The sequence below is a fragment of the Cottoperca gobio genome, chromosome 19, assembly GCF_900634415.1.
Source record: "Cottoperca gobio chromosome 19, fCotGob3.1, whole genome shotgun sequence".
Lineage (NCBI taxonomy): Eukaryota > Metazoa > Chordata > Actinopteri > Perciformes > Bovichtidae > Cottoperca > Cottoperca gobio.
Genome location: NC_041373.1, coordinates 10,368,496 through 10,386,316, shown reverse-complemented (window position 1 = coordinate 10,386,316; position 17,821 = coordinate 10,368,496). Strand labels below are relative to the sequence as shown.

The window sequence follows — 17,821 nt, the reverse complement described above, 5'->3', positions numbered from 1 at the left end:
CACACAACCGTCAGAAGTGTAACCACACCCAACAAAGATGTCCCAGGGTGTACGTCACTTCAGCAACGTGAGAAATGAAACCACAGGAGGTCAGCAAAAACGAGATTATCTGGGTTTGTTGAGTTACTCTTTACGCTATGATATCCCATCATTTGTTTCACAGACTTTCTTCTGCTTCTCGGGAACACGACGCAGGTCACAGAAACGCTGCTCGTTGAAGGAGAGCCACCGTTGGCTGCTTCCACCCCCCCTGATGTGTCCTTGTCATGCAGTGCTGTGGCTCTTTCACAGCCGTGCTGTACTCTGCAGGCCTTGAGAATGTTTTAACCGTCTCTCTTTGTGTTTCCACAGTAATGGATGTCACTGACATCATAACGGGCAAAATAGACGATGAGGACAAGCAGCACTTTATCCCATTCCAGCCGTAAGTGGATTGTTCAGCTGCACAAAATAAATCACATTTACACACAAGGGAGCAGATAGTTCCTTTCTGCTTGGGATATAATGTTGCGTAAAACAATAACAAAAGCTGATAAAGTTCTGCTCTTACACTTATTTCCTTTTTTTTTGTGAGTATGTACAGTATGTTAAGGACGCGGCGGTTGTATTTTATTTCATTTTGAAGTCTTGAATTCTTGACACCGGATTAGCGGGGGTTTTTAAGACGGTAGTGCTCCCCTATTCCCCGCCGACTCAATTAAGGCAATCTCATTAACTGCTGCCATTCTCGTAGGACTGCGTACAGAGCCAGAGTAACCTTTTCCTTAACGTGATTTCCTGCATAATTGGAAAGGCTTCAGATTCAGGCAGTTTAGCTGGCAGATCACCTCACTTAACACTTTTATCTGTGGGCATAAATCATGGAAATTAGAGGCTACCGGTGTGAAGATAATAACCGGTTCTACAAGGCGTTATTTATGTCCCAAGTGTGAATATTTGCTACTAAATTTTAACTGAAGTTTTGAAATGGCAGTTCCACAACCCATTAGTGTGTGTGTGTGTGTGTGTGTGTGTATGTGTGTGTGTGTGTGTGTGTGTGTGTGTGTGTGTGTGTGTGTGTGTGACCCCTCTCTGCTGACTCCTCTGTCTTGCCTCGTATACTCATAGTGCAGCTGGAGTGTGATAATCATGTGTGTGTGTGTGTGTTTTCAAGGCCAGCAGAGGCAGAAAACCATTTAGGGTTGGTTTGTAATTTGGACGGACCCCTGGTAATCCAAACAGAAGTGGAAAATGGTTTTCAGAAATGGACTAGATAGATCAAAAATCTTGCTGAGATAGTTTGTCGTTCTTGTTCGTCCCTGACATCCCTTCGTTACAAGTCCGAGACTGAGTTGAGCTTATCTCTGGCATGTTAAAACAATTCTCGTTAAGATCTCAAAGTTCAGAGTTTCACATTGTGCTGAAGTGATCGATTAGTTGATCATTTTATTCCAAACATTCTCTAAATGCAGCTTCTCAAATGTTGGGACTTGCTCCTGATTTTTGCTTTATATCGTCGCTGTTAGTTGGATCTAACATCTAATGGACCTTTTCCCCCATTTTCTGGCATTTTTAAATCCAATAATCTTAAGTGAAAAGAAAAACGTTTCAATATCCCACTGTGTCCAACTGTAAAAATCAAATCCCAATCCATTCAAAAATGTTATTATTGCAAGTTTAAGGGAGAATCTGCCTCGTTCCTGTTGTCCTACAATGTTTTGTCCCGTGAATGTCCAAACTTCTGCTGTCCCCTTTATTCTACTTCCTTGCTTGGATTGGTTTTGGACTCGAGGTGGGAGGCACTGAAGACAGCCCGGAGTGACAGAGATCTTTTTTTTTTACTGCTTCTTCCATGCTGACATCATTCACTGCTGTCTTCTCCTCCATGCTCTACTTCTTGTGCTTGTTTAGAGTCCTCTATACTGCAGATGGCATCCCCGCCAACTGCACACATTTCTCTCACAGCTGCCACACATGTGGTGCTTCCCAGATCACATCTGCTACTTTCTTATGCTCTGTACGTCACTTGTCTCAACCATGGAGTAGAAATAGAACTTGATGCCGTGTTGGAGGGTAGGAGGGGGGGAGGTGGGGTGTCCTGTTCATTTACTATGAAAGTTGCTCGGTGGCACATGAAGCCAAGGAAGTGACGGGTACAAGCGTTTCCTTTAAAACCCGTCTCAGGTCTGCTCCTAACCACACTTCATTATTTCCCTGGACTCGGCTAATCGTGTATTTAACAACTTTTAGGACTTATATAAATAAGAGGTATTTAAGTGTTCGCACTGGGAAGTTGATGTATTCAAAACAATGATCTGCTGATTTACAGACGTTTCTTTCACAAAGTAAGTCTCAGTGGCATCACGTGACGGACCCGGCAGGTGTAATTCCACCGGTTGGCCATTAAACCATGACACTGTTCCTGTATCCAGTTCTCTTTATACATCCACAACAAGATGTTGTACAAACAAAATAAAACATGACTTTACATTTGGAATTTTAGTTTTGGACTTGGTAGAGTCTTGAGTTTATCGCCCGCTTTGAAAACCTTTGCTGGCTGGTCAAGCTTCACTCCGCTCCAGTGGGGCTACAGCATCCACACACCCAGTTATCTCAGGGCTGTACAGCTGCAGAGCGGCGGTAACACGATGGGTCACCGTAGAGTGACGTCAGGTTCCCTCTCTCCAAAAGTCGATTCTGTTTCAACCTGTGCCGCAGTCCATTGCGGGTTTTTTGTTGTTCATTAAAATGTATAGGAAGATGCTGCGCCTGATTTTAGTGTGAATGCTGACTGGGCATAATTTCCTAAACGATGATTTCTCTGTGTTTCTTTCATCACGCGTCCTGCCTCACTGTCAACTGCTAACAAGTGGCTTTGTGTCTGTCACGGCATTCGCATCACTCTTCCGTGTGTCTCTCTCTGTTTTCTGTCTCTTCGTCTCTCTTTCTTCCCACTCCCCTCCTCACAACCGTCACTCTCTGGCTCTTCTGCCCCGCTCCTCCTCCTCCTCCTCCTCCTCCTCTTTCTCCCCCATCTCTTCTTCCCTGTGGTGTTTGCCTGTCGTGTGCATACTGCAGGCTAGCGTTGGATGACGCCATTCGCCACAAGCAGCTGAACATCTCCCGTTTTTCACCCAGGGTGGCAGGGGAGAACGACTTCCTCCAGACAGTCATCAACAAAGTTATCACCGCCAAAGAGGTCAATCACAAGGGCCAAGGTACAGTGCAAGGTTCAGACACAAGAAGCAGGGACGAGGAGGAAACTACAATCAATAAAGTGTTTCTTATTCATGTTGTAAATTGATTATACGGAATCAGGAGCTGATGAGAATCCAACCTGGATCTGAAAATGTTAACGCTGTAATGTTCACAAAGTGGCCAAACATCCAGCAGTGCTCAGTTAAAGGCAACTTGGTATTACGCCAGGACAAGCCACACATTCATAACACTGATGCAACATTTTTTAATAAATAAAATGTGTTTTGGCACATATTGTCTTCACTAGGAAACGTATTAACGTACGATCTCCCAAAGATTCTAATAGAACTTAGTCAAATCAAACGTGTGCGTGTTTCCTTCAGCTTCTCTTGGCTCCACTCGACGTTGGCATTGCACCTTTTGTGAAGAGCTATTATCCACGTTCTTTATTCATCCTTCATCTCTGCTAAATATTTTAGAAGGGAGGATTGTAATTAAGCTTGGAGGGTAATAATAAATGTAACCTCGACATCATCTCACTGTACCGCTATGATTTTCTTTCATACTACATTTTTAGATCTGCTCATTCAAAGTACCACCCCCCCCCCCCACACAATTTAACTGGCAGGGAGTGAAAACTGTTCGTCTTTTGCTAAAATGAACATAATTCTTTGTCAAGTGTTCGCTCTATAAATCACACTAAAAATAGTTGCCCTCGTCACCATGACGACGGAATGTAAGTAATCCAGTTGTTAATTAAGCTGCTGAGTCTTCAGCGAAGACCTGATCTTATTAGTGTTTTGACATCTGTGGTTAGAAGAGCAACATTAGGATTTGTGCTGGCAACATGACAGCCTCCATGGTATTGTCACGCCCTATGAAGATGTACTTGGATAAATGTCAGCTTTGCTCCGGCCCACACTGGGACGAACAGCGGAGCACTGAGAGCAGCTGTTTCGGTCACACTCGCGTCTCAAAAAGGCTTCCAGCGTGCCGAGCGAGAGATGTGTCACTCATAACAATATGGGGCCTGTAAAGTGAAAGTGAATAAAGCCTCAGGGTTCACATGCATCACTCACTGTGGCGCACTGCAGGATGACTGCTTTAATTGGACCCCCCCCCCCCCCTTCTGTCTTGTTCAGAGGTATGCATCTATGCTGCTTTGCTTTTCCTGAGAGAATATAAAGTGTGCAAAAGCTGGAACATTAAACGACGCTTTCCTCCCAACCAGGAGTAAAGCAGGGCAGCTACTGGTGTTAAATTGTTAAGAAATATGACCCATGAAAGTCCCCTGAAGGCCCTTTTGTTTCAAAGTTATTCAGAGCCACAGCCTCTAAAGCTTCACACTCTCAGGCCTCTCCAAGACCAATTATATAAGTGAGAATCACTGCACGGTTTAAATATCCTATCATTAATGCCACTTATTCTCATATTAAAATAAATAGTGCCTAAAGAAACAATCTGGGACACAAGGGACATTATCCTGAAGAACAGGAAACAATATATATATATTTTTTAATCTTTATTGGGACACCAAGTGACTGTTTTGTTTGTTATGGAAAAACATAAACCTTTTTATTTTATCCTCCACAGTATTGGTGCTTTAGAAGTAGCACTTTTATTTCCAATTACAGTATATATATATATATATATATATAACGTTTTTAGAAGAAGAACGTTTATATAACCAATAATAATGACAGTCTTCCACAAAGGAAATGCAATGTGCTCATTTACAGGCAGTATGGTAGATGTCAAACCGGCATCAACCATCTGCCCTCAACACATGAATCAAATATTTTCTTTTGTTGCCGTTACAATGACTCCAGCTCTTTAATGTCACCAGATATAGATTTTGTAGTTATGAGAACACTCTCCACAGTATACTGCACTTTTAACAGCACAAAGAAAAACACACGCACATTTGTTTCCTCATGTTATGATGTTTTCCTAATCACATGCTTGAGGGTAGCTTCTATTTAGTCTCTTGCCCTCGAGCTTAGATGTCACTCTGACGACTAACGGCAACAAAACACAAGAATAATTCTCTTTTTAGTATTTTCCTGAGGTTTGCTCTCACGCTGTCTTCTCTTGACGTTATCTCCGTCCCTCACCTCTCATGCCTTGAATTCCTCACCAGGCCTGTGGGTGACTCTGAAGCTGCTTCCTGGAGACATCCATCAGATAAGGAAGGACTTCCCTCACCTGGTCGACCGGTCAACAGCTGTGGCTCGCAAAATGGGCTTTCCGGAGATCATCATGCCAGGTTGAGAGTTTAAAGAAGCTTGACCTTGGCTGCTTGTCTCTGAAAGTCTCCTTTTTAAAAAAACAACTCCTCATTCATTCAGAAAGTGATTTTAGAATTAAGAGCTACTATTTTCCAAACTGTGAGTGAGGGAGAAAAAAAACATATCGCACTTAATTAAGGTTTGATGAAGACATTAGTTATTTAATGGACTGAAGTGCATGGTGCCAAATATCCACTAATGCCACCTGGGATGTAATGAGTTGCAGTATTATTCATTTAAAGGTTGAACCTGAGCTCCACCAAAACCATTAAAATTGAGGAGTTCCTCCCATCTGACCTGCTCGTTTCTCTTTTCCTTAAGGTGACGTGCGAAACGACATCTACGTGACTCTGGCTCTGGGGGATTTTGACAAGGGGAGCAAGACCACGCCCAAAAACGTCGAAGTGACAATGTCTGTTTATGACGAGGACGGCAAGAAACTAGAGGTACGACTGAGAAACGTCAACTTATTTACTATTTCTCCTGGGTTCAGCTCATTTTCAGCGTCCGGGACACAAGTGCTACAGCCGATCGGTCTCTCAGACAGTCGGTGATTTAGCAGGCTTTCTTTAATCTCGCACAGCTCGGCACGCTGCTTAACTGACCAGGACTCCTATAAAGCAGTGTGATACACAGGCCAGACTGTGCGCCTTCGCCACCAGTCAAAAATGACAGAATGCAATATTGGTGCTTTGTGGTTGATTGACTAGCCTAAAATCTGCCTCACCACTGCAGGAATTAGCATTTGTCATTGTCAGAGTCACTTACAGACCCAAGCATGCGGACAGGCAATACAGGCAGCATAGTTTTAAAGTTTAAAGGGATAGTACAGTGGTTTTGCAGTGGGGTTGAATGAGGTAATGTCAGCAAAACTGTGATTATTCAGTGTTTTTAGCCATGACTCAAAAATGTGTACGCTAAACATGACGATTACTAATAAACTAACTAAATTCATTAAATAAACTAATTGTAGTTATTAACCTTGTGTTATTGTGTGACTCTTGTGAATCCAAATTAACTCTTTTTAAACGCCAAAGTCACACAATGACCTAAACAAACTAACCGATGGAGGCAGCGGTAGACCAGCAACGCCTGTGTGTTCTGCAAGGTAAAATCACTGTTTTTGTCAATGGAGTCTGGTGACTTTGAAGAAAGCATAGATGACTGCTTCAGATCCACATCAGAAAGGGCTGTCTGACGGCAAGGTGAAGCTAGGAAATCCTCTTTGTCGGTGGCTAAACATGTGCTGCTGCCTCCAGCATCATTGCAATACAGCAAATTGCTTTGCTTCTGTGTCTGGACTCCTGTCTTGTTTTCCAAACTGGGGTTTGTGCTGACTGCCATCTACAGTAGATAACACACCGACTGGATAAATATCTAAATAAACTATAAACTATCCCTTTAAAGTGATGAGAGATGTTAAATCAGCCTCCTGTGCTCATAAAGTTGGAAGGATCATTTGTGTTTGTTAAAAAGCATGTCTCAAAATGTTGCATATTTATTTGGATGATATTCGCAGCCCATGGCACAAAGATCATTCAATTATATTTTGGTGGTTTAGATTGTATTGACAGCAAAGTCGTCTGACATCCACGTTTGCAGCTTAACACAATGAATTGCAAAGCAGAAAGATACAAATCATTATAGTGGCTGCTAATTTACAAGTTGGAACATATTTCATGAACTTCTGCTGAGTGTTGTCTTCTTTTGAATCATGTTCCAATTTGTCTGATGTCCTAACAAAGCCTTTGTTTCATCAGGAGTCCCCTCCTTTTCTCTCATGTTTAATTATTGTAACGCTCTTCTTGACTTTTCCTCTTGTTCTGCAGAGGTTATCAGTTAATGGGAGATATGAGAGATTCAGAGGAGTTGGACATGACGAGTATGTCGGAGGACCCGAGGGCAGGAGGTGTTTGTCTCCGGGAGAAATGTGCTCACCTGTTTGTGAACGATTTTAGTTTTCCTAGCGGTATTAACGCTGTTATGCCCGTGTGTTCAGAGTGGAAGTTACAAGGACCGATGATGGAGGAGTGATTTTTGAGTTGACACATGCGGATGCCTCCTGCAAACAGCCAATCAGAGGAGAGTGCTATTACCCTTAGCTGCCTCAATTATACACATTAGTCTCCGATTGGGAGGCTTCGTCTGTGATTTGGCCCAGCAGGCAGGAAGTGCATCTGTGGTGATTATGCAGTTCTGGAGTAGCAGGAAGCGGCGATGAATCTTGTCTTCTGTCAGATTTTTACCGACAATACAGACAATGATCGGTCGTCTCATTGCTAGACAAGATGTCTCATTGTGACTTACAGAATTGAACAGAATAGTTTATATTTGAGTGCACTTCTCTTCTGCTTTTAATATACATGTTATACTACAAGTTCTACCACAATGTGTTTATTATAGTAGAGATGAGGCGTATGAATAGCCTGTTGCATTGACAGTTCAGCAAACAGGTTTGATTTTCTCTCAGTGCCAGTAAAATACCTCAGATCAGAAGTAATTGGTTAAATTCTTCCTCTTTTTAATTGGCAGAAAGGAAAAGTCTGAGATGAGAGACGCTGTCACTTTAACGTTGGTGCTGTTTCTGTATGATATTTCATAATAGAAACTTTCTATTTAATTTTGATTGGGGTCACAACAACGACTTCCTCTCAAAGGGGGAAAAGAAAAAAAGGTGATGTTTTCATCAAGCAATTTATGTTGTATAATAAAGAAACCTTTTTATACACAAGGCACTTAAAAACAGCAAAAATGTAGTTACTGACAAATGAGGGAAGTTTTCTAATAGGTTTAATTATAAAGTTTCACTTTTCGTGGCTTTTTTTCTCTGGATCTTTCTAAGCGTGTCGTCTGCTTATCTCCTCCATTCTTCTCTGGTCTCTTTCTGTCTCAAAACCCGTGTGATGTTGTGTAGTGAGAGGCGGGACAGTGACCTCTTATCACCTTGACACAGTGAAACCCCTCTCACCTTCAGCTGGACCTCGCCCTTTGAATCCTGGCCTTTTTTAGTGGAAGGGGAAGAGTTGCTAGATCTCGCACCTGCCCCCCCCCCCCCCCGCCCTAGATCTGCTCAGCGGGGCTCTGGGAGACGGGTCCTGTTATTCCTCATAATTGCTGGTTGTCAGAAGCCATTAGTGATGGAGTATTTTAGCAGCAGCAGGGCAGGGTATCCAGCTGGAGCAGTGGGAGGAAAGAGCTAGGCTGGCTGAGCACAGATTGATAGAAAACAAGGCGTGCATGCCATCCGCTGTCACTCCAGCCCCTCGTGCCAAAACTCCCCTGGGGGCGCTTAGTATTTTACATTGCGCACTCTGACCTATTGTAGCAACTCAGAGGAGCAACTAGGAAGACCAATTTACATGGCTGGATCCATCAGTACCAGCTGGTCCGCTTCCCCGCACCTGGCTCCCCCTCCACTTCTCACTGCACGGGAGAGCCACTGCCCCTCCTTTTTTCTTTCTTTTTTTTAAATAATTTATTTCTAATTTATTTCTTATTTCCACAAAGCTGTCATCGGATTGGCAGCCGGCAGGCAGGTGGGCATGCATGAAGTGCATCCAGACTTTTAAAGGCCATTCTGCTCGATGGGCTTTGTGCTCCACAGACTACGTTTCTATGAAATAAGTGGCGCTCACTTTTCCACACGCGGCGAGTGTGCTAATGTTTTTGACTGTGATAAAAGCTCAACCCTCATGATTTTGCCACGTTGAATGAACTCACAGTTATGCCAGGAGATGAGCATTCGCATTGCTTCTTACTTGGATCTTCTCTTTCTCTGTATCTAGAATGTGATCTTCCCTGGCGCTGGAGATGAGGGGATCAATGAGTACAAGTCTGTTATCTACTACCAAGTGAAGCAGCCACGCTGGTTTGAAACTATAAAGGTGCGTCTACCTCCTTGCCTTTTCTTCTCGGTTATCCCGAATATTATAATATTTTAGTCATTATTTTCTGCCTCGACTGCAATGCCACCCTTTTTGATATCGTTCTCAAATCCATTATTCATCACAACACAGGTTTCCATCGCCAGTAAGTAGTCTGTAGAATGAACAGTGTGGTGTCAGGCGGATATTCACCCATGAAGCTTTGAAGCATAGAAAGACACTGATCAATATTAAACCACACAGTAGATGAAATGATTAATGTGGTGGCAGCAGAAATGTGAGCTACTTTAAGGACCCTAAACATTTAGATTTAGCATATTTTAGCTCATTTACTACAAATTACTACCATTTTGTAAAACATGCTACGTGCCATTAAGTTTGAACTGATTTCTAAATGATATGAAACTTTAGAGTAAACTAAATCTGCTCCGTGAGTGAGTTCACACTGTCGCTTTCTGCCCCTTGTCTCAGGTTGCTATCCCCATTGAAGACGTGAACCGAAGCCACTTGCGGTTCACCTTTCGCCACCGCTCATCGCAGGACTGTGAGTACAAATGTCAGCGTGTGAATAATCCGTTTTGCCGATGACCAGCTGCACAATTGGCTAATCTGTCGGCCGCAACAACAACAACAACAAAAAATAATGGAAGGTATCCAAATCGGAGCAGATGTGCTGCACTGTGATAGATTCTTTGAAGCTCACCCTTTGTCACATCAATCAGAGGTATTAGTCTGCCCATGCTCAAAGCAGTATCATGAAGTGGCTTGTCAGAGACTACAGCTGGGATGTGAAAAATGCCTGCGGGGATTCGTTTGTTTATTGGGACCAGTGTCGAGCTGAATGCAGCCAGTGTTGCATGTCCTTCTGGGTTTTTTTTTTTTAAACATCCTTTCTAATTTTGGGGGTGTAGAGGGCAGGAAAGCCTGGTACTGGCAGCAATGCCATCCCATCTGTCTGCCACATGGCCAGGCCAGGCGAAAAAAATGATTTGGTGGGGTAATGAGAGCCACGACAGGTGTATGTATGTATGTATTAAACAAGCAATTCATTTGGCGCAGAATTGGGCGGATATCAGCACGGGAAAATATACCTTTTCCCTAAAGTAATCTGCAGCTGCCGTCATCTTCCCGTTCCAAAAATCCTTCAGCTCTGTTTGCGTCTCGCCTACATGCAGGTGGTTTGGTGGAAAAAGACCAGGTCTCACAGCTCGGCGCTGGCTTATAATCCACTTTGGAAAGCCTTCTCGTCATGCTTGGCACCTTGCTTCTGCGGGAAACTAATGCTGTTACGAGGGATGCCTTTGAAACTTATCATGCTGTAATGGTTGCTTTAGAAACTGGCTCACCTCAAGTGACTCTGCGACTGCAGGGGCACGCTGATGCTGCTAACTTTAACTCGCCTGACAATTAACAACCGAAAGAGATCTGCTGGATTATATAGGTTTGTGTGTGGTGCGTCTTGTATTTCCCCATCAAGTGAGTGTGTTTACACTTCTATCCCATTACAGTGACACCTGGTCATTCACATCCCTGTACGCACGAGTCTAACTTCCAAAGCTTCTGATTGATTGTCTGCATCTGTGCAGGCGTCAAGCCACTTTGTTGATGCTGCACCCACAAAGTTACCCTTTTTTTGGATTTTTCTGTCTGCCTGTAAACATTGTGACATCTGTTGCATTTACTGCTGGATTTAACTTCTCCATTTGATCACAAGTTCGTCTTCCCTATCACCGTGCAGCTAACTTAATCTCTCATATTAATGTGGAAATGATTGTTGTCACACCCAGAATGATAGTTAATGTGGCAAAATTTATACCATTCTGAATTAAGTATAGTGCGGCAGAGATGTCCTGGCTTACAAATCGTATTCTACAGGCTTAAAATAAAATCTTTGTTTGGCACAGATCTTCCCAAAAAATCCCTCCATGATCATTTCAATGTATTTTTCAATGAGAATAATGATGCAAAAGTGCTCAATCCCTCCCATATTGTGAATCATATGCAATATATACAATAATCGCAACTAGATACTCCAACTCTTGTAGATTTCTGAAACTAGAATGTTTACATGTTCAAGCACATGACAGGGATACTCCAAACCCTGACCATACCTAGGATACTAGTGTAACACATGACCTATTGTGTAATCAGTTACTCCGTGATATGAATCCTTGTAAGGCTGAATGCAGATATCACAGTACCTTGAACTATAATGTCGACATTGTTACCAGCAAATGGCTTTTCCAGGAAATGGGAGAATATGAATCTCTCTACGTGTGAAGAGCTTTTGAAGAAAAGCAGAGCAGAGACTGTCACATGAAGTCCTTTCAGTTGTCTGCCTCTGCCACCCTCTGCTTGTGTCCTTGCTGCTCCCTCCACTGCTCCTAGCTACAGTAGTACTGAACCTTTAGTGGAAACACAGAGTGACAGAGCTGCTCATCAAGGCCACTACTGCAGCTCATGTGCTCAGTGTCTCAGCCCCCTGGTTCAGAATCAGGCCAGCTCTCACACAGTGCATCAGACGACCACTCTAACATTGTCAGGCCTCATCAGACTGATGGCTGCTGTCACAGACGCCGCCGTGGCTGTAAGAGATCCCCACCATCTTTACACTTCTGTTTCATCTGTCATTATGCCACTACCTGGAGAGTGGGGTAGAGGGTAGACACAATACACTCAACACATATCTGAAGTGACAGCCCACCTTAGTCTACAGAACTTCCACACAAACATAATTTTGATTGGCTGAAAGAAAAACAAGTATCTCCGTCTTGAAAGTGACCAGAGAGTTTCTGCTCCTTAGGAACTCACTAATGAATATTTCTTAACTGTGTGGCATGCGTGCAGTGTTTTCCCTTCACTGGTTTTTCTCAAGCCAGCCCAGCAATTATTCAGCAGCGAGGCTGCAGGCAGCAAACCAATGAGGGGATTTATGCAGATAGAATGTGCGAGATACTTCGATGAATCACGTCTCCCTGCACGCAAATCTGAGCTTGTCGATCCACAATGATGATATATGTGGCCGTATACAAACACTTGGTTACAGGACAAAGTCGTACCTCTTTAGCTTGTTTACGCAGCGCTTCCCTACAACAATTGTGTGTGTGTGTGTGTGTGTGTGTGTGAGACACAGCTGCAGCCCTTAGATCAAGTGCAAGTCATGGGCTAACAGGAAGTGGACACACGTGATTTGTCAATCCAAACCTCGTTGCTTGAATATCAGTAATGCACTTAAAAGTTTATATAATTATAAGAACATTTATAGAGTGTGTATATATATATATATATATATATAATTATTTAATTTGCAGTTGAAAATAAACAAACAACTGATGCACAGACACGTCACAGCATTAACACAGACATCAGAAGGCAGCAGTAGATCCTTGTGCCCGCTCGGGAGCTGACTCAGAGCCTGTAGTGCTGAGATTTACATTTGGGATTATCTGTTTTATTTGTCTGCTAGCTAGTTAATGACTTGTTGTAAAGCAAGCCTTGCAGCATGGTTTACTGCAACGGAGCCCGTCTCCTAACGGCTCCCATGTTGTCTTTTTACTGTAGATGCCCACTTTACCTATAAACATGCACTGTGCATATATTAATATATATATATATATATATATGAATTGGTCTATTAGTTTGCAAATATAGCTAAAATGAAGTATGCATGAACACAGAGTGGATCTCAAATGTAAATGTTTTGTGTCTTCCTTCTTCATGTTTTTCTTTTCTTCCTCCCACAGCCAAAGATAAATCGGAGAAGATATTCGCCTTGTCTTTCGTGAAGTTGATGAGGTATGATGGGACGACTCTGAGGGACGGCGAGCACGATCTCATCGTGTACAAGGTAAATGTGAAATAGCCCATAACAGTTAGAAGTCAGCTCTGGTATGTCCGTTACTGGCTGCCTGCCTGCCTGCCGGGCCGGCCAACTACAGAGATGAGTCCAGAGTGAGAGATCGGTCTGTCTTATTAGGAGCCGCTGTAATAATGTCTTCACTGCCTTCTATGGAGGATTGTGTAGTTGGTACGCATCAACCCCCTCAGTGAAATTAAATTACCTTCCAATTAGAATCCCTTGTATAATGATACCTTTGTGTTACTGTGCCAATTTATCTTAATTGAAAAGTTAATGTGGAAAAAATAAAATCCCCCCGATTAGATTTTTCTTTCTCTAATGTTTTGCATCGCCGTTGTCAGTCAAAGTTACTGTTTTGTTATTTAGCTCGTATGCAGCAACTGGCAGAAAAAACAGTTTCAAGTTTAGACGAAGAAAGTGCATATAACAATAAAGAAAGAAAGAAGAAAGAAAGAAAGAAAGAAAGATAATAACTAGTTACTCTTCATTACAACAAAAACAGCACATATGGATTTCTTTTGTCTTTCCCTGGAAATCCAGGCAGAAGCAAAGAAGCTGGAGGACTCTTCTCTGTACCTGAACCTGCCGGCCACAAAGGTGGAGCTGGAGGAGAAGGGCTACTCCACCACCGGGAAAAACTCCCAGAACCTGGGCAACTGTACCATCAGCAAGGACTCCTTCCAGATCGCCACCCTGGTCTGCTCCACCAAGCTCACACAGAACGGTAACACCCGCCTCTATGCTTCGATTCTTTTGTGCCTTCTTAAATTTTAGTTTTTGACATTCAAGTTCTTAAAATGTCTCAACCAACCTCCCGACCAGACTCGCCCCTGGACATAATTCCAGCAGCTCTCGCTGAAGAAAAGATACTTCTTAAAATCAATTCTAGCCAGGTAGACCCAGGATTTTGAAACCAGCTGTGGGCCACATCCTCTGACTTTGAAAGACGGATGATCCGTGCACAGGAACCAAATATGACTTTAAAGTAGGACTCTGGGGTCGTTGCCGTCCTCCGGCCCTTCCACCTGGACTTCACACGTGTACACATGATGGCCGCTTCCCCCACGCACAAGGGTCGTCCTTCTTCCTCTTCTCCTTTTTATAACCTACTTTCTCTTCCTCAACTCCCTCCTATCAGTCAGTGCATTTCAGTCCATCTCTGCTGAGCGGACGACAGCTCTGCTCTGTTTACCGCTGTCAGTCAGGTGGAGTAATTTCCCAGGGTGCTGAGAAGATGTACACTTATTAAAGTGAAGAAATCCCCGTCCCTGCCCTGTGGCTCGCGGATTAAGGATTTTCTCCTCTTGTGTTAAATCAGACATTACTGTAAATCCTCTTTGGACATGTTGGTATTTCCTGACTGTGTTCTTAACATTGTGATTGTCTTCTGTGTGTGTGTGTGTGTGTGTGTGTGTGTGTGTGTGTGTGTGTGTGTGTGTGTGTGTGTGTGTGTGTGTGTGTGTGTGTGTGTGTGTGTGTGTGTGTGTGTGTGTGTGTGTGTGTGTGTGTGTGTGTGTGTGTGTGTGTGTGTGTGTGATCATCGCGTACTCCTAGCTCTGATTTCACAGTGACTCTAAACGGAACCATCCTGGGTTAGCTTTGCGTTCCTCTGTGCTCGATGCATTGTGCTTCTTTTGCTTTTGTTGATTTTGGTGTGCAGGACTGAGTCACCATTTTTATAATTGGAGCCAAATTGAACGCTTTTGTTACTTCCTCATTCTTCTCGGTGCTTGTTGAGCACAGCCTGAAAGAGAGTCAGAAGGAAGAAGGGACAGATTCCCCACAGGCTAACTTTGTCTGGAATAGTAATGAATTGTTTTACCTGCCCAAAGCAGCAACCTGTCAGAATAACGAGAGGACATCATGCCCTCATGCTTTCATTAACGGTAGCTCAAAGATAATTTGAAATAGTCAGACAAGGCCAACGTGAAAGGAAACGCTTGGAGTGAACAGTTAAAACAAATTAATGTTTTGTGCAGTCGAGCACTTAAGTTTTTTGAGCAGCATCGGAGCACTCACTGAATAAAGCTTTTATAGTCAAAATAAAAGACGCACTACAAACCTGTTTTTTATTTTTTTTAAATCTCCTTTTAGGTGTGAAATATGATATAATCCAAATACGTGGCCTTATGATAATTAACACCCCTTCTCCAAATCTTTTCATCTTACTAAAGGTTAATGGCACTTTATTACAACTTGAATCTTTTTTGTTTTTGTGATGACATCGCTCAGATCTAGGAACATGTTGCTTTAACGTTCAGACAGATAATCCAAACCCTCACTGCGTGCGACACTACGGCAAGTACAGTAAGTCAAAGTCAAACTGGGAGTTAAGACTGTAAACGATGATGGACGGATAAGTTTAGCCGAACTGGAGTTTTGCTTTTAAAGCCGTGTGGTCGTCTGACAGCTTGTGTTTCTTGCCCTCTCTTTGCGTGAAGAGAGGCGCACTGCATTGTTGGTTTGCTAATGTGAATATGATGGACGCCGCAGCTGAGGTTATAAACTCCAGGTAATGTGACTTTAATGTCTCTGCTCGCATCACAACAGTCTCGAGTTGCAAAAACTCGTACGCCTCTTGCATTATGGAACCATCTCAGTCGCACGGTTGTTGATTTTGATTCACTGACATTTTCACCTGACAGTGACTTTGAAGAAGAGGAACAGCTGTCTGCATCAATCTTCAGTAGCCTCTACCAGCCACATGCTAATGCAGAGTCCTCGGTTCACCTTGTGGTAAATCCTTGTTGTGTAACAGATACCTGCAATGGGGGGGGGGAAGCAGATTTGTCATTGTTGCTCTCCTTGATGTAGCCTAAAACAAAATGCATAATAAACGTAGATGAAGCCTCGAACAGGCCACAGTTAGATCTTCGCTCGACGTCTTGTGGGGAGACTTTTGTCACGATGTGCCGCAAGCGTATATTGTGTAAAAGAGGGGGGCGTTGTGTGTCGTTAAAGCAATGTTCCCTTCGAGAGTTATTAAGTTTAGTCTGTGGTATTAGTTGTCATTTAAATACAGCCGTGTGTGTGCCCTCCCACTCTGCTCGGTGGGTGGTGATGTCAGCAGCCTCAGTTACAGAAGCAGAGCCTGCGCACACTCATTACATGAGAAAGTAATGTCAGTAGCTCAAACCCTCGTCTCAACTGTAGAAGTACAGTATAAAATATAGAAGGAGAAATGAATGTCTACACTTACCCCTGTGTGTGTGTGTGTGTGTGTGTGTGTGTGTGTGTGTGTGTGTGTGTGTGTGTGTGTGTGTGTGAGATGGGCAGCAGTGTGTGTCCTGGTGAGAGGATTCAGTCCAGTAGAGCAGCTCCACTGCTGATATTTACCTGGCACTTAGAGGTGCTAATTTCCATGGCACCAATAGAGGCTTGGGGAACAGGCTGCCTTGCACACTGACTTTGATTAAATACAGAGGTGTGTGTGTGTGTGTCTCCCGCGGGATGTCATCCCACGCCAAATATCTAGGAAAAGGTTTGAGTTCTTTTAATAAAGCAATGCAGAGCCAATCTCTCTCCGTCTGTGCCCGAGCCCGCCTGCTTTATTAAAACCTAGAGGCTCTTTAAAAACTCCAACCTCAACAGCTAGTTCACTCACGGACTCTTCTCACTCTATCTCTTTTCTTTTTTTTCAATTTTACCCTCATTTACAATTGCAGACACTCTCCACCCTCCAACATTGTTTTGTTTTTGACGTATAGTTGACGGGCAAACATTCTCCACCATCGTTAAAAACTCTTCACATCGAGCAAAGATTCCGTTTTTTGGAAAGGTGATGATGCTCTTCTTCTCTCCGTTGTATATCATTGCACATGAAGCAGGTTTGTTTTGCAGTGTTGATCGGACAATGGTAGATGTTAAATGGACTGAATTTATATCGCACTTTGATCCAAAGTGCTGCCTGACCATTGAGACGACTGCGGTTCAGTGTCTCTGCTCAAGGCAGCCGGATATTAGTGTGACAACCCGCTCTACCTCCTGAGCCACTGCTGCCCCAACCAAAAGAAGCAATTTGAAGATGTCACCTTGGGCCCTGTGGAAATTCGGATATTTTGCTTTTTAATTGAACGAATAATGGATGGATTAACGGTAAAGAAAAGTGAGTGAGTCTAAACTTCATCACTGGGTCAATTAATTTCCTGAATACTTACTCAGTCAAAGGCAGAAAAACCCCCGTCACTCGAACGCCCCTCGTAACAGACTGCTTGCTTCATACACATGACTCTTCATCCCTGATCCCCCACGTCTGAGATGAAACACACTTTTTAATGAAGCGAGATTTTATGCATGCGGTCTGAGCGCTGGGAGCCCGTGTGAAGTGGCTGCTGGCTCTTCCCTGGGTATTTGCAGTGTGCTTCACTGAGCGGAGGCCGGAGCAGAAGCAGAGATCCAATGACAGCAGAGCCGGGAGAGGTCCTTTCCTGCTGAAAGATGAATTAACATCCTGCTCTTTCCTAGAAAAAGGTTGCTTTTAAAAAGTAGTTTTACAGTAGAGAAGTAAGGTTTATACTGTGTGTGTGTAAAGCTGCTCTTTATAACCAAATACTATAAAGAAAAGATAAAAAAAGGACAAGCTATTAAGACTAATTAGTGTTTGCGTTTGCTTG

General features: G+C 43.2%; 1 protein-coding gene across 2 annotated transcripts in view; it reads left to right on the top strand.

Annotated features, from left to right (window-relative positions):
• dock1 (dedicator of cytokinesis 1) overlaps positions 1–17,821 on the top strand; it is a 156,482-nt gene that overhangs the window by 27,155 nt on the left and 111,506 nt on the right. For both annotated transcript variants that reach the window (XM_029455855.1, XM_029455854.1), the window contains exons 11-18: positions 352–424; positions 3,118–3,197; positions 5,318–5,443; positions 5,787–5,911; positions 9,251–9,349; positions 9,821–9,893; positions 13,093–13,196; positions 13,749–13,932. In XM_029455855.1, the coding sequence (XP_029311715.1) occupies positions 352–424; positions 3,118–3,197; positions 5,318–5,443; positions 5,787–5,911; positions 9,251–9,349; positions 9,821–9,893; positions 13,093–13,196; positions 13,749–13,932 (864 nt within the window). The remainder of the gene's footprint in view (positions 1–351; positions 425–3,117; positions 3,198–5,317; positions 5,444–5,786; positions 5,912–9,250; positions 9,350–9,820; positions 9,894–13,092; positions 13,197–13,748; positions 13,933–17,821) is intronic.